Genomic DNA, 23,788 nt, shown 5'->3' with positions numbered 1-23,788 from the left:
GAGCTTCAACACCTGCCTCTGGCAGCAGCTGACCAGGAATGCCTACAGAAGGAGTACAGGAAGCACTAACACGTTTCTTTCACTTCACATCACTGCTCATCTATCACTGGTCGAGCTAGAAGATGTGCCTGATCAGCTGTGACCTTGCCCTTCATGAATCTGAGAATCTCATTCTTAAACCCTTTAACATCTTTATGCTTTTGGCCTCTGCATGGCAATGAACTTGAGAGGACATTGTGCATGTCCCCCTCTTGGACACCCAGTGAGGAAGACTTGTCAATTTTCCTCCTATGGTAGGAGCTGCATCCCTTTGCTCAGCTGTTGTTGCACTTTGCTGTACCTTTTATTTCCTCTACAAGTTTTCTAAAAGCAAGAGAGAAGGAAGGGGCAGAGAGGGACCAGGACTATGTGCACTATTTAAAATGCAGCCACATCATTGATTTATATAATAATATGGTTGGTTTTTTCCCCCCTTTTCTTTCCCTGGAAATTCCTAATTCACTTTCCAAGCACTACTGAGCACTGAGTCAATTGCTTTTATAGCACTGTCCCAGTGGTTCTGAAATCTTCCTGAATGATAAGTAATGTGATCTTGCCTGGGCAGGTTCCTGAGGTGACTTCTCACAGTTCCTGCCAGCCCTGCTGCTTCACAAACTCTGAGTATGCCAACAGCCAGACAGGTTCCCAGATAAGAGACTGCAGTAATGGTTTTTACAAGTCTTCCTGTAGGAAGTGTGATGGGTTACTGAGGGAAGTACTGTCTTTAGCTCTGTTATACTCTAGTGGCTAGATCTGAATTCCCTGTTGTCAAAGATAATACTTTAGAAAAGAAATTTCAGTAATTAGGGGCAAAGCTGCTAGCTCTTGAGGGTTTTGATGGTAGAAAAGGATCATTAAATACAGATGATGTGTTTGGGGTGGAAAGAAAAAACAGAACAGAGCATCTAAGTAATTTAGGTGGCAATGAGGGCTAGGGCCTTAGCAGATCAGTAGAGGTCAAATGCCAGATCCAGGTGGTTGCTGCAGTGGCTATGCCTTTCAGCTTCACCCTCCCAGATCTCTGTGCCAATGCCCATCTCAAGCTCTTTATTGGCAAGAAGACTGCTGAGCACAAATTAATTACTCTCTAGTGTTCTGTTATTTTCCTCACAGCAAAAGCACACCTCTTTAGGCACTTCAGACCTTGTAACTTCAGCAGTTACAGGGCAGTGGTATATACACATTATTCCACGGCCATCTATGGTGGTAGAAGCGTAGGAACATATACAAAAAGGTAGTGGGAGAGGCAGCTGATGCTCTCCTCCCACTGCAAGCCCATTGTAGGTCCACTGGGAGGTTTAAATGACAACCAAAATAAAAGGAATAAGTATTCCACACAATTTAATTTTTTTTTTCCTAAATGATCCTGAGAAAGTAATCTTGCAGGCTCAGATAGCAGCACAGTCTGTGGAATGTGAGCAGTGCTGGGCTGTAACACAAGTAAATTATTAGGCTTTCAGTGTATTTTATTCCCAGTTGAAGTGAAAGATAAAATCAAGTATTTTATGAGACTTCCACTTTCTCTTTTTTCTTTTTTTTTTTCCTTTTAAAGTTCAGAACAACAGCTTTTGGATGCCCCTAAAAGATACTTAAAAGAAGAAAAATACTTACTCTCGTCCATAATACTTTGGCCTGTTCTCCACCTAAATGTTGAAAGAAAGGAAAAGATCCATCAAAACCTTTGGTTTTCAATAAATTAAATAAAAATCAATTATGCTTGATTATCAACAAGGACTGCTGCACCCATCTAAGTGACAAAAGTCAGTGGATTCAAAATGGTGACTAGAACATGACTATACAGAAGAACAGAAAAATGGAACCAGAAGAGGTGATTTTTTTAATGGGTTTTTGAGGAAAAATAACAGGTACCAATGGTGAAAAAACAGAACCACACGTAAAATATAAAATGTGACCAAATGCATAAAAATGAGTACTGCAGGTTTGCCCAGCTAGCATTTATACCATAAAACAAGGCTATGGTCTAGCAGGAGATGCCTCTGCCTATGGCAGGGGAATTAGAACTAGATGGTCTTTGAGGTCCCACCAAACTCAAGCCATTCTATGATTCTGTTTTTGTCATATACCTTTTAGCTTCTTAAAACCACATTTTGCCTATACATAGCAACTGATTGGAGATTAAAAAAAAAAAAAAAACAAACAAACCAAACCACAACTAAAACCCAACCCAAACCAAAAACACAGTGACATATTTTTGGGGAAAACAAGGTTTCTGGATTTACACATAGCCTTCGACTCCTTGAAGTCTCAAGCACTTGCAAAAGTACATCAAAAGCTTCTGGAAGGACTCGTAGTTACTTTAAAGACCAAGTTTTAGGACTACCACGTTCTTATCCTGAAACTCTGCATACGCCTCATTCTCTTGACTCATTTCCCAAACCTCAGCTTTTCATTAGGTGCTCGAAGTGCAGGCCGGCTGGGCAGGGCAGCGGCAGTGCCAGCAGGGGGCGCCGCTGGGCAGGGGCGGGCCGTGCCGGAATCTCTGGCACCGCTCGCTCCTGCCCGGAGGCGCTCCGTTGCTGGCACCGCTCGCCCCTGCCCGAAGGCGCCAGCAGGGGGCGCCCTGGCCCCAGCTCCGACGCGGGCTGGAATAGGGCCACAGCGGCCGCGGACGGCGCACCTCCACACACACACCCCTCCGCTTCTCCACATACACTCCATACCCCATCCCACACAGCTCCACACACATCCACAACCCTCCACAGCCCCCCACATAACCCTCCACACCACCCCGCACACCTCCATCCACCTCACACACACCATCTCCTGTCTCAACTGCCGCTTGCTTCTGACTGGTGACAAGCACTGCTTGGTTCTTGTTTTGATTGCACCTCATTATTTCCCTCAGAGAAACTTTAATTTCTGAATAGCAAACGCATAAATGTCACGTTTTTGATTCAATAACCTACATGCCAGGCACTAAACCTGCGGCAGCTGACTTTCTGCCCTGCAGTCAGTGACGCTTCGGCGCAGTGCAAGAGGAACGAAAGGTTGTATAAGATAATGAGAATCTTCAACGGGAGCCCGATGGGAGTTTCAATCAAGTCCTGACTGCGCTTCTTTCCCAGCTCGGCGCTTCTTTTCTAGCACAGCACTAACAATAGCAGTATCATACCCTTGGAGCCTAGGAATAATGCCTCAATGCAAAACACTTTTGAGCTCTGAGGGGCAGGAGGGAGAGGCAAAACCAAGCACAGAAGTGAAGGGAACAAAATCAGAGGGACTGCCAAGTGCAGGGGCTGTTTGCCTGTGTGCGACTCAGAGAAGAAAGTATATTTATTCTATTTTTGTTGAATTTATATATATATATATCTTTTAAAGTTAAAAAAATAGAAAGAAAAAAGCCATATTAACCTAGAAAGGTTGTTCACAGGATCACAGGATGTTAGGGGTTGAAAGGGAGATCATCAAGTCCAACCCCCCTGCCAGAGCAGGAACAGAGAATCCAGCACAGGTCACACAGGAATGCATCCAGATGGGGCTTGAAAGTCTCCAGAGAAGGAGACTCCACAACCTTTCTGAGGAGCCTGTTCCAGTGCTCTGGGACCCTTACAGTAAAGAAGTTCCTCCTCATGTTGAAGTGGAACCTCCTGTGCTGGAGTTTCTATCCATTGCCCCTTGTCCTACCACAGGGTGCAGCGGAGCAGAGCCTGTCCCCTCCCTGTTGACCCCCAGCCCTCAGATATTTAGAAACATTGATTAAATCCCCTCTCAGTCTTCTCTTCTCCTGAGAAGAGCCCCAGGGCTCTCAGCCTCTCCTCACAGGGCAGTGCTCCAGTCCCTGTGTTCATCTTTACTAACATCACATGATACTGCCTTGCTGTCACCCTTATGAGCCTTAATGACTCCTGAAAACTAATTTTTATCTTCAGACTTGAAAAACAGGTATCAGAACCTGGGTTAAGTAAGACCACCAGATGCTGTCTTTTCCTTCATGGAAACAAAGGCCACTGAGTACACTGAAAACAGGGACAAGGAACAAAGAGATAAACTTTAATTCCCACAGAAAACTAAATAAAAACTTTACACCACAGAAGGAAAAAAAAGTCAGGATTCAGAATTTGCTTATTTTTTAAAAAATTGCCTTGATTGTATGCATAAACCAAATGAACCCCAACACTTTCAATGTACCTCAGAAAGATAAAGAAATAGCAGTACCAGCACTCACCCTCAAACTATATATAAAGTATAAAACCAATCTGGAAATAACTCCTTGAGCAAATGGAGGCACATTTTGTATCCTTCTCACAACACCATTTATAAAAAAAAAACAAACCAACAAACCACCAACCAAAAACCCAAAACCAACCAACCAAATTTATCTGTGAATTTTTTCTTCATTTGAATAGCAACTGCCTGAACTGCCCTGGACACAGCAATTTCCATTTTTTCCCTGCTATTCAGGAGCTAAAAGATTTGCTCTCTGAGAATCCACACAAAGCCCATCAAATCCTGTATTCGTCTTCCACAAAACAGAAACCTCCCCTCCAACACTTTTTAGCATCCAAGTCTAAAATAGTCTCAATTTCAGCACTTGGCCTTAGGCAGGAGAGATACTTCCTAAAATGAAGCTCCAGATCTGCCAGACCATCGAGGTGCCCCAGAATCTAAAAAATCCTCTCATGCTCACTGCAACCTTTAGCCTGAAATAATCATTTCACTCCTAACCAACTTTACCACTAGGAAGAAACACAATGAAATAAAGTTTCAGCAAGATAAAAGATCAAAATAACATCAGGGTCTCTACATCAAAACCAGAATGTTAGAATGAACTTGGAAATAAACCAAAAGCCTGGACAATTGATAGAGCAGAGGCTTGAAAGTATCAAAGGAGCCAGTAGGTCTGTTTTGTGCCCACCACAGACTCTGTACAAACTTCAAGGGAAATTCTATATATCCCAGAAGGCAAAGGTGACTGAAATTCAGTTGGGATTAGCTTTCCCTCTCCTGCTGTAAATGGGCTTGCACACACACAAAGCCAGGCAGACCTGCCAAAGAGAATTCTTAGTGGTGGAAAGAACAAAAAAAACCCAGGTAGAGAAGCCACTGTTTCCTGATGGCAGGAGCCTGGAATAATCAGCTTTATTCTGAGGACACATACACTTAAGATTTTTTTCGTGGATAACAGCTATGAAGAACCCTCTCATCATTTTCTGTATAGCCCTCACAATTTCCTTGTTCAAACACTGACCACCTTTCTCAGCTGATCAGGTGTTTTGTCCAGCATTCTGCCCCATCTCCCTAGATGTTAAGCGAGGGGAGGGATCAGAGGGTCTTACAGGACTTACAGACAAAACCAAAGTACAAAACTCAAGTGAAATTATGCAAGGCAAATAATAGATTTTCTCTAGCAAAAGGATATTTTGCCTTGAAGAGCTCCACTGCTTACTTTTACTACTTTCATACAGAGGATAAATCAAACAGGTTCTCTGTCTCCCCACTAAAAGTAAATGGCAGCTTTCAATTCAAATGTGAGACAGTAATTCTCTGGCTTAGAAAAAGGTATTATTGCCAATATCAAACCAAAACTTGTTGCAGAGCAGGCACTTTTAGCTGTTGTTCCAGGAACCATGGGGGAAACACTTAAGTTTACTACTTAAAATCCACAGTTGTATAAATTATGAGTAAGCAGTGAATGGCTAAACTTGAGTTTTAAACTCAAGTTATATTGACTGGGAAATAAGATGTATGGTGAAGCAGCCTAAATCGCTACTAACCCAGCACTGTTATGAAGCCAGCAACATTCAGTGGCATCTAACCTTGAAGCATGCTCAAAGAGAAATGTGCAGTGTGCACTTGTAGCCCAGAAAGCCAACCAGAGCCTGGGCTACATCAGGAGAAGTGTAGCCAGCAGGTTGAGGAAGGTGATTCTCGCCCTCTAATCCACTCTGGTGAGACCCCACCTGGAGTACTGTGTCCAGTTCTTCAGCCCCTATTACAAGAAAGCTATGGACATGCTGGAATGTGTCCAGAGAAGGGCCATGAGGATGATCAGAGGGCTGGAGCTCCTCTCCTATGAGGACAGACTGAAAGAGTTGAGGCTGTTCAGTCTGGAAAAGAGAAGGCTCCAAGGTGACCTTCTTGTGGCCTTCCAGTATCTGAAGGGGGCTACAAGAAAGCTGGGAAGGGACTTTTTAGGTTATCAGGTAGTGACAGGACTAGGGGGAATGGAACAAAGCTGGAAGTGGGGAGATTCAGGCTGGACATGAGGAAGAAGTTCTTCCCCATGAGAGCGGTGAGAGCCTGGAATGGGTTGTCCAGGGAGGTGGTTGAGGCCCCATCCCTGGAGGTGTTTAAGGCCAGGCTGGATGTAGTATGAGGTGTCCCTGCCCATGGCAGGGGGGTTGGAACTAGATGATCCTTGAGGTCCCTTCCGACCCTGACTGATTCTATGATTCTAACTCGGCACAGCTCTCCTGGCATTCTCCAAAGGCCTTTGGAAGTTCACGTCTAAGACACCCTGCATACTCCAGCCTTAACTCCCAGCCTGCCAAACCTGATTGCCTCTTCCCACCCTAAAAAAAAAAAAGCCCTGACTTGTACACTTAGTCTAGTTTTACAAGTTTGGGGGTTTTTGGGTTTGGGGGGTTTTGTGTGTGTTTGGTTGGTTGGTTCATTTTTTTCCCCAGTGTTACAGCATATTCTTCAAAGTGTGGAGTTAGTTGTATTGGAGTTTGAAGTCAACACTGAGAAGGAAGTAAGCCTTAAAAAAAAAAAAAAAAGGCACTAGCTCTCAAAGCTAATTCAATATCTTAAGCCTACATAATTTTTATGTTTACTGAATTTTAATGCCCTGGGATTTGTGGCTTCTCTTTTGGCCGGGATGGTTTACCCCTGACACGACATACTCCTGCTAATGTAACAGATTATTGTATTAAAATCCCACACCACCCTGCAAGATAACTCATCACAAAACTACTGGGAGTCATGCAGGCAAGAGGTGAGCATCCCCTAATGTGACAGATCTTCACTGCAAGCACTGACATTGGAGCCACACTGCACTGAAGATTCAAAGATACCCTGAAGAATTCTTTCTGTGTAAGTATACCACAGAAATAAGATAACCCTAATTTTCAGAAAAATTTAATTTCTCTTCAGCTTCATTGAACAAGACATATTTCCTTATCGAGTGGCCAAAGCTGAGCTCTAAGAATGCCATGATGAAAATTTAGAAATCCCTCTGGGATAGCAATCTGTCTGTAATTCAGAAGGGCCAACACAGCATAATGTTGGATATCTACTTATTTCAACCACTGCGTTAATGCATCCATGAAGAGAATATAAAAGGGGAAGGGAAACAATAAGGTGGGTAGCTGCACCTGGCTCTCTCTGTTCTTTTCTCTAGTACATAGAAAAAAAAGCAGAGAAAGAAGACCCAAAAGCTAATAACATCAGTGTGTTCGCTCAGGGCAGGCAGTGAGGCATGTTCCCAAAGGAAGTTCAATTTGATATGTTTTCTGTTTGGAAAAGTCCTAATTATTTTTGAGCAATTTTAGCTGACTAGATACAAATATGGTGTTTTGTTTTTTTTTTTTTTTCAGGTCAGTTTGACATAGAGAAATAGAAGAGTTGAAAGAGAAGCATTCAAGACAAACCCCCCACAAAATAAACTGTACAGAAAAGGAGTTTAGTGTCTGAATTGTTCAGCTTCTGGCAGAACTGTCATAAGCCAACAGTTCAATCAACAACAGAAAAGGATTAAAGAAGATTGTAAGCTTCTATTAAATGGAACAAGAGAAGAAATAAATTTTAAAATATTGTATCCTCCAGATTTTTTTTAAAGAAACTTCTACTTAGATCAATTCGTGTGCCCAACTTTATCTCTGAATAGGACAAATGATTTCATGTTAATGACTAACAATTTAAACTGGGAGCACGTTCTTTTTGAAAGGAAGCATTTCTCTACCTTTTTACTACATTCTTACAATTACCTCATCAATCTCTCTGGCACCATGTTTTCAAAGAGAAGCAACTCTTAGTTTTGCAAAAAATATATGGTGAAGCCTGCTGATAAATTTGCTAGCAGGAGTGGCAGCAACGGAAGATCTGTACTCCCTGGCCAAAGACAGGCCAGTTATAGACTCGCACTGTGTACATACATAATGAAAAGCTGGTCTTGCCCACTGAGATTTTCAGCTAATGGCATTCAGCATGACTGATGGGACAGGCTTCATTTGACAAACCTATCCAGCATGCACAACATCATGAATATGTTCCTGTATTTCTGCTGTGTGATGAGGGAGGAGCAAAGACAATCCTCAGAGACAAACCAGTAATGCAGGAGACCCCAGAAGGTATTGCACCGGTGCTGCACAGAGGCTCTCCAGGAAGGTGATGGAAATACTTTTGGAAGTCTGCATCTCCTTTTGGCATTCAGTCACAGAGTCCTAGGGAAGCTAGCATTAGACAGAGACCTGCTGGAGAGAATCCAATGGAGAGCCACGGGGATGATTAGGGGACTTGAGCATCTCCTCTGAGAAGAGAGACTGAGAGCCCTGGGGCTGTTTAGTCTTGAGAAGAGAAGGCTGAGAAGGGATCTGATCAATATCTATCAATATCTGAGGGGTGGGTGTCAGGAGGAGAGGGCCAAGTTCTTTTCAGTGGTTCACAGTAATAGGACAAGGAACAATGGGTTCAAATTCAAACACAGAAGATTTCACCTCAACATGAGGAGAAACTTCTTTACAGTGAGGGTGATGGAACACTGGAACAGGCTGCCCAGAGAGGTTGTGGAGTCTCCTTCTCTGGAGACTTTCAAAACCCCCCTGGATGCATTCCTGTGTGGACTACCACAAGTGATCCTGCTTTGGCAGGGGAGTTGGACCTGATGATCTCTGGAGGTCCCTTCCAGCCCCTGATATACTGTGAGACTGTGATGGCCACTTGATGGATAAACATTTAGCCACGTGATGGTGAGGGACTACAGTGCCTTCTGCAAAGTAGCTGCGAGCAAGATGTCAAAATCATTCAAAATACCAGAAGGCATTAGACACATCTCTGCAGTAAAGGATCCTGACATTGTTACAGATCATCAAACGAACATGAATCACTGAAGCTGCCTGTTGCAAAAACTGCCAAAACCAGAATATCACACTGGGTTATAAAAACAAGAGTGCAGCCAACAAACACTTTACAGTAATCCTCTACTTGCAATGTCCACTCTGACAGTCTCCAGCTGGAATATTGTGAGAGTGCGTCTGGGCAGCACATCTCAAGCAAGACTGGATCAAATAACTGGAGTGAGCAGGGATTAAGCAACTGTGAAAGACATGAAAAGAGATTGGCCTAAAGAAAATAAGACAGAGAGGGGCTGAGGCAGACAGGTACTTTCCACTCTCAAGAGGAAATAAAAGAATTTGTTCTCTGTGTGCTTACTAGACGTGACAAGACATAATAGGCTTAAACTACAAAAAAGAAAACAGACCCTTGATACTGAGGAAATAATTAAACACTAAATAAATGAGCAGAGGTGGTGATGAAATCTTCAGCTTTGAAAGGCTTTAAGAAGAGGATATGCAAACATCCTCTCCTGATGCAGGAATGACAACCTCTTGAGTTCCTTCTGGCCTCAAGATACAACGATTCAGCCTGTTCCTCATCTCTGCTGGGACTGGTCTCAGGAGACAGAGATTAACAAGGAGCAGACTGAACAGGGTGTCTAAATCACACATAAACCCACAGTAATACCATGTCTCTGCCCACCTCTGTGAGGCTCTCAGAAAAGAAGACAGCAGGGAGAAGGCAGTAGATTGTGAATTGCTCTAGAGGAGAAAGACAACCCTTAAACGATTAAACTGGTCACTGTTTGCTTAAATAACACAACCCAGTTTAAGCCTACCAGCACAGCAAAGCACCAAGCTGTACTGGAGATATTCGAACAAAACACTCTGCTGTCAAATTTACAGCACTGGGAAGAAAGTAGGAGTGAAGTTCTTCACTACTGGGAAGAATATAAAGGAAAGACAGAAGTGAAGAACATGAAGAATGCTCTCACTAACTGCTGCTCATAGCTGCAGAGCCTCCCTGCTCCACTGATGTGCTGTAACATACAGAGAAGGTAAGATGCACAATGCCCCTTTTGCAGAAGGATAATACATTACAAAGAAACACAGGAAGCTCAGCAGCTCTGACAGTTACTGTGGCACTTACTGCAGGCTGATTTCCAATCAATCAAGGTTATTTCTGTAAGTCTTAAAGAAAAAGGGGGGTTTTGTCTGTTTGGGGTTTTGGTTTGGTTGGTTTGGTTTTGGGGTGGGTTATTTTGTTTTAATTTGTTTTGCTTGTACCAAACTTTCAAAAGAGCTGCTTTAAAGTGTCCTTTATGAGGGTATTTTTAACTCAGGTTTGTTTCCTATCAGTGACCTTGGTCCAGCAGCCAATAATCAATATACCAGATGAGATACTATAAACTCCAGAAGGTAACAAAAATCTCCCCCAACACAGACATCTGCTATTGTTACTAAAGGAGAGTGTATTTCTTTATGCTTTCAGCTCTAATAGAAAAGAGCAAGATTGAACAAGAAAAGAAGGGGGAAAAAAGGTATTTTCTCACCTAGTAAAGAAAATAATGTGCTTCTGAACACAAACCAAAATAAAGCTTAATCAAGAGAGCTACTGCTAAATAGCCAGAGGAGACAGGGTCAGGTTCAAACAGCTTCAACAGCAAAAGCAGGAGCAATTTATTTTGTTACACAGCTTCCATCCAGCCAGTAAGGGCTTCATTAAATGTAAAGAGGAATATCAATGTTATGTTGAAGACGAAACTAAAAAAATTGGAGTATAACATTTAAGGTGTGCTCCTTTTGTTTCAGGAATGAAGTGTTACTTAAATGGGAGGGAAAACACCCCTGGCAGCAGCAGATAAATGCAGTAAGTCCTATCAAAGCTCTAAATGTTGCTTGGAACTCTGGAACAGTGAGAAGCACTGAAGCATTTCTGTGACACATGCCACAACAGTTCACAGTACCTCTGCACAAACTTATTGGTGTTATGTCACCTGCCCTAATGTATCTCCAAACCCTGTGTTTCCTAACCAGCTCACTGGTGTTTGATGTAAACATGTGGCCCTTCAGCAAGGTGCCTAGGGAATGAGCTTGCCCAGTGCCAAATGAACATTTACAACCAATCTGCTAGACACTGGTTATAAACTACAGTCTAGGCTGAAGCCGTGGAAGTAAAATCAGCAAACAACCCATCAGAACTAATAGTGAACAGAAAGGCAGAAAAGAAGACAAGCCCCTGTGCACCCCTGTGGGGTCTGAGAGACACTGCCCACTTTGTGACACAGGAAGAACATCCCTACATGGGAACAAGAGAAGGATGAAAGCAAAATCCAAGCAGGAATAGAAATATTGATTCAGTTTATCTCCTCTTGTTGATTTTTATGGTACTGCTCCTCTAACTCCAGACGCTTCCTTTAAGTCAGGCTTAAGGAATAAAGGAGCTTGGATAGTGCTAGCTACTTTCTTGAGTCTGGAAATGGTAGAGATTCTGTTAGCTCCTCTGCAAAATACTAAGTCAGAGAATATGTATTTGCCAAATGATGAATGACATAGTAACTTACAGATGCTTTCCTTTCAACAACACTCAATATTTTAATAACTACTGATGAGACACACGGTTCATAAAAATCTATCACATACAAGCCCTTACTAATCTGCATAGGGCAGTTAAGATGTCTCACTATGCATTATTTACTCATGATGGTATATCAAACAGATTTTGGAAACAAAAGATAATCAGAAAGTTACATTACAAACCTGAATTCTCTTTCTGAATCCTGAAACTCACAAGTCCCTGTTTGAGAACCATACAAACTCCACCATGTTCCTGCCTGCTTCTCTTCAGTCTTCCAAACAGACCTAACTGGCTGATTTGATCATTCTGTGTGTGTAGCCATATCCAGAATCACAGAAAACATCTGGTTGGAAGAGACCTCAAAGATCATCCAGTCCAACCCTCAACCTATCACTGAAGGGTCAACACTAAACCATATCCCTAAGCACCAAGTACACATGCTGCTTAAACACCCTGCAGGGACACTGGCTCCATCACTGCCCTGGGCAGACCATTCCAATGTTTGATAGCCCTCTCTGTGAAGAAATATTTCCTAATATCCAGCCTGAACCTCCCCTGGTGCAGCTTGAAACCATTTCCTCTAGTCCTGCTGCCTGACACCAAGGAAAAGAAGCTGGCCCCCTCCTGGCTCCAACCACCCTTCAGGTAGTTGTAGAGAGCAACAAGGTCTCCTCTCAGCCTCCTCTTCTGCAGACTGAACAAGCCCAGCTCCCTCTTAGATCATGTGCTCCAGGCCCTTCATGAGCCTCACGGCCCTTCTTCTCTGGAGATGCTCCAGCACCTCCATGTCCTATACACATAAGTGTACAGGAAGTATGGGAAACAAGACAGATGGATGTGTAAAGCTACTGTATTTATTCACACTAGGAAATACAAATTCATCAACTACTCAATATTCTGTGTTTCTCGTAATTCTTGACTCCTGAAAAAAGACATTAGACCCCTCACAAAGCATCAGTCAGACAGCAGAGACAGTAAGACTCCCTTCTACATATTATTTAACCAGACACAAGGAATAGTGGTCTAAGCTGGAAGAGATAGATAAATCTATTCAAGCACAATGTTTTTTCACCCACAGGTAGGTTTATTGATAAACTTTATCTAGGTCAAGACAAGAACCACAGAATCATAGAATCAACCAGGTTGGAAAACACCTCCAAGATCATCCAGTCCAACCTATCACCTTCTAATCAACCAGTGCAGAGGAATTGCTCACTTCACCATCTATCCCACTCCCCTATCATAGAATCAACCAGGTTGGAAGAGACCTCCAAGATCATCCAGTCCAACCTATCACCCAGCCCTATCCAATCAACCAGACCATGACACTAAGTGCCTCATCCAGGCTCTTCTTAAACACCTTCAGGGATGTCGACCCCACCACCTCCCTGGGCAGCACATTCCAATGGCCAATCTCTCTTTCTGTGATGAATTTCTTTTTAAGATCAAGCTTAAACTTCCCCCTGCACAGCTTGAGACTGTGTCCTCTTCTTCTGGTGCTGGTTGCCTGGGAGAAGAGACCAAGCCCCACCTGGCTACAACCTCCCTTCAGGTAGTTGTAGACAGCAATGAGGTCTCCCCTGAGCCTCCTCTTCCCCAGGCTAAACACCCCCAGCTCCCTCAGCCTCTCCTCACAGGGCTGTGCTCCAGACCCCTCCCCAGCTTTGTTGCCCTTCTCTGGACACATTCCAGTACCAGAAGCAGGCTTTCATTTATTTTTGTCTTGAAAACTACCTACAGTCAGCATCATGTGGAAAGAAAAAGAACCAGATGCAAAGGCTGACAGGTACACAAGGATCAAAGGAAATAAAACATTTACAAGAATAGCAAATTCACAAGCATAGACATGCACACATCACTCACATCCAAGGAAAAATGGAGAGGAGGATGAAACTTCTCAAAGAAGCTTTCAAGCAAAGCCAGTGGGATAATGAACAAGCTCACCAGTCCTTAAAGACAGCTACATACAATTTGTGCTCATTAGTCAGAAGTCACTGTCTTGCCTTCCAAAAAGAAGGCTTTAACTTCTCAGTTTTGCAGTGATCAATAAATGCATCAGTTGGTTCATACCATATTCCTCTGGTGAGGGTGAACACCAGTCACATTTGAAAATCATAACCTAGAACATTAGCAAATCAAACCCGATGACATTCAAGTGGAACAGACAAACCTCTTCTGGTTTTGTTTTCTTTCTAACTGTAACTACCTTAAATGAAATATTTCCTATCGTGTCTGCAGAATAATTAGAAAGATTTCTTCATCAGTCATTAGTCAATGGACTGTTAAATAATGAGGATGATGTGGCTTCATCTCAGTGCTCCACCACCTTACTGCAGAAGGGTGAGACTTTGTGGACTCCAGAAGAGATGAGATTTCCTATCAGTACTTAAAAGTGCCTTGGAAAAAAACTGGCAATTTTCTCTGGTCTGATGAATACAAAGGAATTGTGGACAAGCAATATTCCACCCTCCCTTCCTTATTTCATTCACTGCTGCAAATCACAGGCATTCTATGAGATAAAATCCACTATGAGGATACCACAGAAAAATGACATTGGGTATAAACCCACACTTTAAACACAGCAGGAAATCCTGCATGTGGCCTGTTTAGAGGGATGCTGGATGCAAAAACAAATTTACATTCCACGTGTCCTCTGCATTATTTTAACCAAAGGCCCTTTCTGGCTTTCAACTGTTTTCAGCCCCTTTCAATGAAGCCAAGCTTTCTACTTTCACTATGGGTTTTCAGCTGATGAAGTTTCTTTTTCCTGTTAATATCTACTCAATATTGCTCTTCAGCTTCATTTGCAATCCACAGGCTACTGCTGTGTCCTCCTGGTTTCTTTTTGTTTCTATCATAAAGACAGGATTATAAAAACATAATTAAAGCAGCAGCAATATTAAAAGAATTTGAAGATATGGCCTCTATTAAGTCTTATATGCACAAACATTTTCATTAATGAAAATAGGTTTCAGAGCAATTCTGTTCATTTTCACTTAATTGCTGGCTAATGGGGTCTCTTGGTGTGTCACTGTGTGTGTTCTGAGGTTTCTTCCTAAGCAAAAGATAGTATCAGATTCTGAATTATCTCAGATAAGCTCTGAGGACTGACAGGAAGAGAGACCTTCTCATGGTGGTGTCTGACTTTTTGCAGTAAGGTGCTTTGAACAAGTGCCATGAAAATTCCCATTTACTCCCATTATTTACCACCAATTTTATGGCCAATTTCAGTGCCTATTACAGCTCTCTAGTACTTCACCACAGTACAAACATTGCTCTTAGACAGACGAGGACAGAGGGAAAGAGGAAATATTCAGTTTGCAAAGGTCACTAAGTGATCAGAATAAGGAAATTCATGGAAGACTTATTGCAATGATTAAATACTTATTATCCAGTCAGATCCACTGCACAAACATCTTACTAAGGCTTAATTTTAACAACCTTGCTCAAGCTTACCTAATCCAAAGCCTTTTCTTACATAAAACTTTTTTGTACCTGAAAGAAAGGCTAACAAAAGCAGCCAGCATTTTTAAAGCCCTTTGCAATATTGCTGTTGTTTAAATGATAGCCTGCTAAACTGCATTGCTCTCAGCTTGACTCCACTGCTTCAGAAGAAACTATAAGGACAACTGAATAAAGAATAATTTGCAGTGGTTGAGTTTTGAGGATGTGCCATGATCCTGTATATTCTCTGCCAGCAATGTAGGAGATGGCAATATCATTATTATGTATCTGCTAGTGACCATTTCAACAGCTGTGCTCTATGAAATGCCACGATCTGTGCATTTGTTTTGATAAATCTGGGTAATGGATACTCAGAGGGTCTAAATAGTTCCTGACCCTCTGATGGTTATAGAGAAAGACTCTCAGTAGCACAGACTGAATGTGCCATAATTATTTTAGTCTTTTACAATCACTTAAGCAAAATGAAAAGAGGAGATATATATATATATATATTTATAGGTGTTTTTCTAGAGAAAAATCTCCCTTTTCTAATCATATTTGCTTTGACTCAAGAAACCGTAATTTTTATGCTTTAAAGGCAGAAACAATAATTTCCATTGCTGCTGACACAACCTATTTGGAATTCAGAACGACGAGGAAGGCAATTAACTGACATTTTTCTACATAATAATATAACTTAGGGCTCTAAGGCTTTGTCTACACTAGGGAAATTTAGAGGAGTCTCTCATTGTTGCTGACACTGGCTTGGCCAAGGCACTGCTAGGAATATGCAAGGTCTAATGCAGATAAAATCACCAGCCTCAAAAATTGCTGTCAGCAGTTAAGACTTTCTTTGAAGAGAACAGGAATAGCACTCACAGGTATAAATATCTCTACACAAGTAATCTAAAAACTCAGGGGTAAGATTCACCGCCTCTTCACAGGAAATTCAGAACAAGCCTATTGTTTAACCAAAAATACCCTCAAATAATGTCACATTTTTTCCTTAATTCTTCTACTTTGTTAAAGCCTCCGTTTCTATAAAGGATATTTGAACTTTGAACAGTCTACTCCTGAAATATTTCTTGAAATTAAAAATTCTTTAAGATGTTACTATTGAATAAGACCAGGAAATTGAAAGCTTGAATTATTTTCTGAGAATGTGATTTATTTATTTTTTTAATCAGCATTTCTGCAGAATGAAGCCTAAAAGATGCTTCCTAACATAGCTTCCTCACAGCACAAATCAGATTCTTTGGTGCCTGTCATCACACTTGCACAACACTTAAAAGCTACTCCACCACCTGAATGGCATTTTTAAATGAAACTCCTTCTGTTTTGAAAAATAAATCATTAAAACGTTGCTGGAAGGAATATGGTTACAAATGAGGATATTGGCAGAAATCCAATGTTATTGGAAAGCAGAGGATAGTCACACTCATCTTGCTGCCAGTGATTAATTAAAAGCAGTTAGATACCTGAAGCCCTAAACCAGTTCATTCAATGTGATTCCCATCGCAGGAACGACCTGCTTCTGCTGACAAGATATTTATGCAGGCAAAATGAAAAGGGGAAATGGTGATAGCAAAGCTCAAAGACACAAAGACGTAAATGTTCATGTTTTATTTACAGCCCTGCTTTTAGTCTGGTGGTTTGAGTATCAGCAGAGGTGATTTCTGTCCCCACAGTAGAGTTAATCAAGAAATCCACACATTCAGGTGATAGAACGACTGAGATCTGAAGCTAAAAGCGCTTGTGACTAAGGAGTAACAAAGAGGTAACAGAAGAGGAAATGAATGTGGAGAATGTGAAAGATGGCAATGGAAAAGAGGGAGGAGTGATGAAAACACAAGCCCTATGAGGAGAGGCTGAGGGAGCTGGGGTTGTTCAGCCTGGAGAAGAGGAGGCTCAGGGGAGACCTCATTGCTGTCTACAACTACCTGAAGGGAGGTTGTAGCCAGGTGGGGGTTGGTCTCTTCTCCCAGACAACCAGCAACAGAACAAGAGGACACAGTCTCAAGTCGTGCCAGGGGAGATACAGGCTGGATTTTAGGAGGAAGTTCTTCACAGAGAGAGAGATTTGCCATTGGAATGTGCTGCCCAGGGACGTGGTGGAGTTGCCATCCCTGAGATGTTCAAGAGAAGACTGGACGAGGCACTTACTGCCATGGTCTAGTTGATTGGATAGGGCTGGGTGATAGGTTGGACTTGGTGATCCTGGAGGTCTCTTCCAGCCTGGTTGATTCTACGACTCTATTCTATGATTCTATGAAAAATAAAACTCAAGCCTGTCAAGAGTTTATCTGTTGGTGTTACGGATTTTGTTTGCAGCAGATGCTTTGATTTCACAGAATCACAGAATTTACCAGGTTGGAAAAGACCTTTGAGATCATCAAGTCCAACCTATCACCCAACACCATCTGATCAACTAAACCATGGCACTAAGTGCCTCATCCAGGCTTACTTCAAGCACTTCCAGGGATAATGACTCCACCACCTCCCTCGGCAGCACATTCCAATGGCCAATCTCTTTTTCTGGGAAGAATTTCTTCCTAACATCCAGCCTAAACCTCCCCTGGTGCAGAGGGGCCCAGAACTGGACACAACTACTCAAGGTATGGTCTTACTAGTGCTGAGCACAAGGCAGAATGACTTCCCTGCTCCTGCTGGTTACACTATTCCTGATCCAGACCAGGATGCCATTGGCCTTCTTGGCCACCTGGGCACACTGCTGGCTCATGTTCAGCTGCTGTCAACCAGTAAACAGCACAGAATTGGGCAGTTATGAATGAAAAACATCTTCCCATAAACATGAAGGATTTAGAACTGTTTGAAATTTTTACTTTTGCCTGGAGTAGTTTTCATCTTGAATTATACAAGAGAAACACCCTCAACAGAGTACAGTTCCTATGATGTACACATGGACAGATAAACCTAACCTGTCAGTCACACATCCTGCTGACACCAGATGTTGGCTGAGCATCACGTTGCATACTAAGTAACTATCATATTGCCAATTAATATAATTCTACACACATAACACAAAATTAGATTTTGAGATCCTTCTTTGTAGCTGACAGTAATTAAGGACTAATAAGACACCATCTTTAGTGAAGCAAGCCTAAACAACCATCAGATTACACTTAAGTCCAACTAGAATCAAGAAAAACACCCTCAAAACACCCACCTTACAGTCTGTGTGCCGAGGAAATGCTGAGAGGTGCTACAGGAACAGAGTGTTGAATTTTCCCTCTAAAACCAGTATGGAGTTCTACTCTCTATAAAGCTGATAATATGAACCACAAGGAGCAATCAGGACACCCCACTCACAGGATCACAGGATGTTAGGGGTTGGAAGGGACCTCCAGACATCCAGTCCAATCCCCCTGCCAGAGCAGGACCATAGAATCCAGCACAGGTCACACAGGAACACATCCAGATGGGTCTTGAAAGTCTCCAGAGAAGGAGACTCCACAACCTCTCTGGGCAGCCTGTTCCAGTGGTCTGTGACCCTCACAGTGAAGAAGTTCCTCCTCATGTTGAGGTGGAACCTCCTGTGCTGGAGTTTATATCCATTGCCCGTTCTTGAGTCTAAAGAAATAATTTCAATACAGCACACAGGTAAAGACTTCACAGCTGTACATTTACTCAGCTTACTTGTGCAGATAATCTTGCTTCTAGAACAAGAATACAATTGATACTTTAAAAGCACGTTTTGCCTTGATTTGGATTTTTACATATGTAAGCAATCTAACAGTGCTTTCACTGAGTAAGCTTAATACATTTTAGATCACATTTTTTCAGATTAAGTGACATGTACCCCTATAAAATGAGTTTACATTGTAGACAAGTATTCCTAAGCATTCCATGCTAATTAGTCAGATTTTCTCAAGTTCTTCCTCAAAGTAGTTTCAGTGTGAAATAGATACATAAAATATTAAACTAACTTTTATCTCACACAAAGTGAAAAACTCCTCACTGAAAGTACATAGTTTACCTTAACTACTTACAACTATATGACTACTAGTTAAATACCTGTTATGTGATATTCATTCAGTAAACCCCTTGATGTCCTTTCCTTTGAAGAACACAGGATACAGAGACTTACCTGTCAATTATTAAAGAATTTTGGAGAGGAAGAAGGTATTTCTAAAACCTTTCAGCACACATGCACTGGAGTCCCAAAGGGCTATGGTGTGATCCTTCTCCCCAAACCTTGTCTTTGACAGGGAAAAAAGATGACACAAGGGCTCACCCACTCTGGAGTTTTACTTGATCTTCTTAGCATTCTGCACATACGTCTTGGGATCATCCCAAACTGACAGGGCTTGAAGACTTCCAATCTGAGGCCAAGACCCTGCTCTCCCTGCCCTGAAACAACTGGTAGATGGCACTTGAGAGGAAAATGCAATGGCTTTTTAGTTAAGGCTCTGTGTGGACTCAGAAAAATTGGATTAAATTCCTGGCTTTACTATGGATATTCTTTACCATGCTGGACAACTGCTAGTGCCTTGGTACAAAACCCCCTGTCCCATGCAAAACTGTTTTGAGACTGTATCTGTTAACATTAGACAGATGCTGTTCTAGGGCTCTGCTTCAGTGGGTGCACAGTGTGGGAAGCAGGTAGAGATCAGGGTGATAGTTTCTGTCTCCTTTCATATCATCTTTTACATCTTGTGCAATCACTTCATGTGCTCAGTATTTCTGTTACTAGCATTACATGACTAGCTGCACAAAATTTGTCCCTGACATTGCAGAAAATAAATCTATCAGGGTTTTATTGATTGAGCTGAGACATCTACACGTTTCCCATTACTATTATGCCATGCAGGTTGAGGAACTGACATACTTAACTGAGTAGAAATGGAGAAATACAGGAAAATAAAACAGGCAGATAAGATGACACAACCCTGTGGATTTCCAAACACCCTCTAATCTTCTAAGCTTCTGTGACAGAACTAAGCTCTCTGGCTATCACTTCAGTATGTTAATTTGAACATAATCCTGCCCAGAATGCATTCAACAAACTGGAGCTACATGTATCATGTTGAAACATACCACACAGACATTAATATGCAGACACAGGAAGAAAATACACCTTCATTTTGATGAGGAAACAGAAAACTTTAGGCAGTATACAGAAAAGCACACTAAACAATGATTAATGAGCATCTGCCTAATGAAGGTGCTTCTAGTGGTGAATGAGGTCTCTGTGCCTAATTAGAAAATATGAATCTGTTTTAATGAATCAATCTCAAGAAAAATTATCGTATAAAAGAACTGCTCAGAAAATTTAAAGTGAACACTATCCACAGACTGCACAAAAGATTATTTTTTGGCAATCATAGGCTGCTGACAATTCATCAGCTTTAACAAGGTAGAGCAAAAGAAGAACTGACCTCCCGAGGACAGATGATTCTCTTGGGACGCGGTGCCTCTTGTTGCAATTGATACACTGTCAAACACAAAACCCAACAGATCGTTAGAAGATGGCAACATACACAAACTTTCATTCAGCTGAGGCTTCTTAGCCAGAGGCTGCTGAGAAAAAACGTAAATGCAAAGTAAAAGACAGCAGCAGTGGAGGTGTTTCAGTGTATCTGAATCACTCTTATGAAAATAGGTTGTTGACCTGCAAACTAAGTGAAGTGATGGCTGATTTAACTTTCAGGAGTATTATGTCCTTTTGTACTTGTTGTTATGCTTCTATACCAGGGAAGACTAGCTAGAAAGATTTATTAGGTGTGTCTCAGGCTACAAATCTCACTTTTGCATACACAGCACTGTAACAACTCAAGAACAGATTGCTCCCAAGTAACAGCCGCTTTTTGGACAGGCCAAGAAGTTCAGGACGGGGTGGAAGGGTTCACCACAATCCCATAATTTATTTCAGGCTTTGCTGGCTGTTCCTGACGAGCAGGCAAACATTCCTTTCAGAGCAATTACACTCTATTCAAATGGCCTTGGATCAATTTTGTGAATCTTCTGAGGGCTGGAGGAAAGAGACCTGAGGCTAGGGGTAGTTGCTGAACCCTGGCCCCCAGCCTCTTCACTGACTGTATTTAATGAGATCCTCTCCTTCTTTTCCACTTCAGAGTTGCGAGAAGAAGCTGACATGCAATGACAGTAATCAATTCCAGTGCAGACAGACTGTCTCTCCATAACTCCAGTAAAAATCCCAGAGGTTTGGACTGCCTCCCTGGAGAAAGGCCTTCTGCCTGCTGACCCTCTAGTATTTGGAAACATCATGTCGTGTCTGTGAATTTTTTGAAAAGATCAAGTTCCTAGACAGGGCTCTTCGTAGTGCTTGTGCAACTCAGAAGGATGCCCCGAAAGGCGACACGTTATAGGAGGAATATAAATGCCTGAATGCTTGATAAACACAGAAGCCCTGCTGCAGACAGTGAATTGAAAAGAGAAGGTGTTACTCTTCTGCACCTTCTCTTTATATGGGGCCCAGAGGAGTGGAATCAGGGAAGGGAGCACATCCACAGCTTGCACCCAAGTTTGTCACTCAGGGGTGTGAAAGCTTTGGAGGCTTCTCTTCCCTGCTCATGTCAAAGTAGAAAAACACAACACGTCCTTTTTCTGACCCAAACTTCATTCCTGTTCTTTGGAGGGGCACAGAAATAGAGTTCATGATTTCTTACATTCCCTCTGATTTTTTCTTTTTTACTAAGGTTTTGGATCTAACCTGAATCATTCAGCACTGCCAGATCTCCTGCTACTTTTGCACAAGATTCATGATAACTTGTGGTCTTTCTTACCTCCTGCAATTTTGTAACTAAGACCCAAAGCCTTCCTTTCACTCTTCTGTGATGAAAAGACTTGGTATCCAAAAGTATCACCAAGCAGAGCATGAAAATTTTGCTTCAGAGATTGCTTTCTAAAAAACTCTTGTTCTGGAGCCAAATGTCATATTCTCAGAGTCCTTTTCTGAGTGTCTGAAGTCATTATAACCACTGAGACAGGAAGTTATGGATGCTTAATACTTAACATATCTAAGAGAAAAACAGTAAGTTTTTAATTTCCTGATAAAATTTCCAGCAGAGAGAAAGAACTATAAGGATTCAGAATACTGCCAGAATATGATTGCTTCACATATAAAGTAAAAGATCTACTTCCCTAACTGATTAATTCAAATTTTAATTGACTAACCATACTTTGTAAAAATCTGGGGTTTCAATAATCAAACTTGTTAAATGTCAACTGACATAGCAAAATAAGTCAGTGGAGCTGTTTCTAAGATAACCTTGATAGCTGTGGTGCAAAACAAGTTGGTCTGACAAGCATGCAGGAAGCCTGTCTTGTGATGTGCTGCATTTTTGAGAGATGGGAAAAGCAAAGAAATGAAATGACCAAAAGGATCTCTGGGGCTGATCATGCTGGAGAAGTAAGGGTGGAAAAAAGAGTCAGCAGGAAGAAATGATCATCAAGAGAGAGTAAATATATGAAAGACTTGAAGGAAGACACAAACCCCTGGGTGCTGATAGGATGCAAGTGGGGGATTCATGATGCATGCAAGGGAGACAAATCCTCTTAACTATATTTTGAATAGACTAAAAAATGCTGCTGCCAGTCTCAGAGAGGCACAGGTAATTAATTAATCTGAAGTGAGAAAGATATCTTATTTATACATACATTGAAGGAAAATGTAGCAAGATTATTACTATACAAATAAATAATTATTAATACCACTACCACCAATAATAATAACAACAATATTATATGCTTAATGTACAAGATGAGAAAGTGGCCCCAAGTGACAAGCACAACTGAGATCATGAATGGTGGCAATCACAGAAAACATAATGAATGGGAAATGGCTTCCTGGGAAAGACAAAGAATTCAGATTTGGTCATATTAGCTTTAAATGGAAGGATATTAAACAGAGAGCTCAGTGGAACTACTGGAGAGAGATGGAGGGAGAAAAGCTAGATCTGGAAAAGAAAGAAAGGACTGAGAGCCGCCAGTGTCATCATGGTACGGGAGGTCAAGCAATTCAACAGGACACAAAAACCAGAGAAGACACAGCTGCCAGGGATACTCAGAAAAGGCACACAGCAAGGCAAGGGCAGAGGAGGTAAAACAATAGTGCAAGTGCAGTTAAGTGAAAAATGAGGAAGAGGCAGTACCTCACAGACTAAGGTATGAAGGAGCAAAGTGTGTCCTACCAAAAACTCTGTTCTTTTCTGGAAAGGTTCTCTGTGGTTCCTGCTTGAAATGACTGCTATATGAAAGTCTGCAAACAGGCTCTGAATACAAGTGCAGTATTATGTCTAAGGTGACTTGAGAAAAATGTGCCCTACAGCTAAGTTCCAATGAGCACAGACACCTCATTAAGTGACCTCATTTTCAGAAATGCTGAACATCCTACAGCTCTGCCCCACTTTTTTCAAAGTGCTGGGCACTCATACTCTGGCTTACATTACTGAGACCCCAGCATAGTCCAGGGGATGTTCAGAAGTTCAGAAAATCCATGTCCCTATTGAGCTCCTATTGTAATAGGAGCCTCTATTACAAGAAGGATATGCATGTGCTGCAACATGTCCAGAGAAGGGCCATGAGGATGAGCAGAGGGCTGGAGCACCTCTCCTGTGAGGACAGACTGAAAGAGTTGGGGCTGTTCAGTCTGGAGAAGAGAAGGCTCTGAGGAGACCTTATTGTGGCCTTCCAGTATCTGAAAGGGGCTCCAAGAAAGCTGGGGAGG

The 23,788-nt window shown here is 41.9% G+C and overlaps 1 protein-coding gene across 1 annotated transcript in view; it reads right to left on the bottom strand.

The window, feature by feature from the left end:
- The window catches only part of CHN2 (chimerin 2), a gene marked incomplete at its 5' end in the record, with an annotated part of 35,074 nt that overhangs the window by 4,975 nt on the left and 6,311 nt on the right, over positions 1-23,788 (bottom strand). Inside the window, 2 exons of the mRNA XM_054384837.1 lie at positions 1,651-1,682; positions 20,478-20,533. Of these exons, the coding sequence (XP_054240812.1) occupies positions 1,651-1,682; positions 20,478-20,533 (88 nt within the window). The remainder of the gene's footprint in view (positions 1-1,650; positions 1,683-20,477; positions 20,534-23,788) is intronic.

This window comes from Indicator indicator, chromosome 11, assembly GCF_027791375.1.
Source record: "Indicator indicator isolate 239-I01 chromosome 11, UM_Iind_1.1, whole genome shotgun sequence".
NCBI lineage: Eukaryota > Metazoa > Chordata > Aves > Piciformes > Indicatoridae > Indicator > Indicator indicator.
The sequence above is the reverse complement of the archived record's forward strand: the minus strand, read 5'-3'. Positions and strand labels throughout refer to the sequence as shown.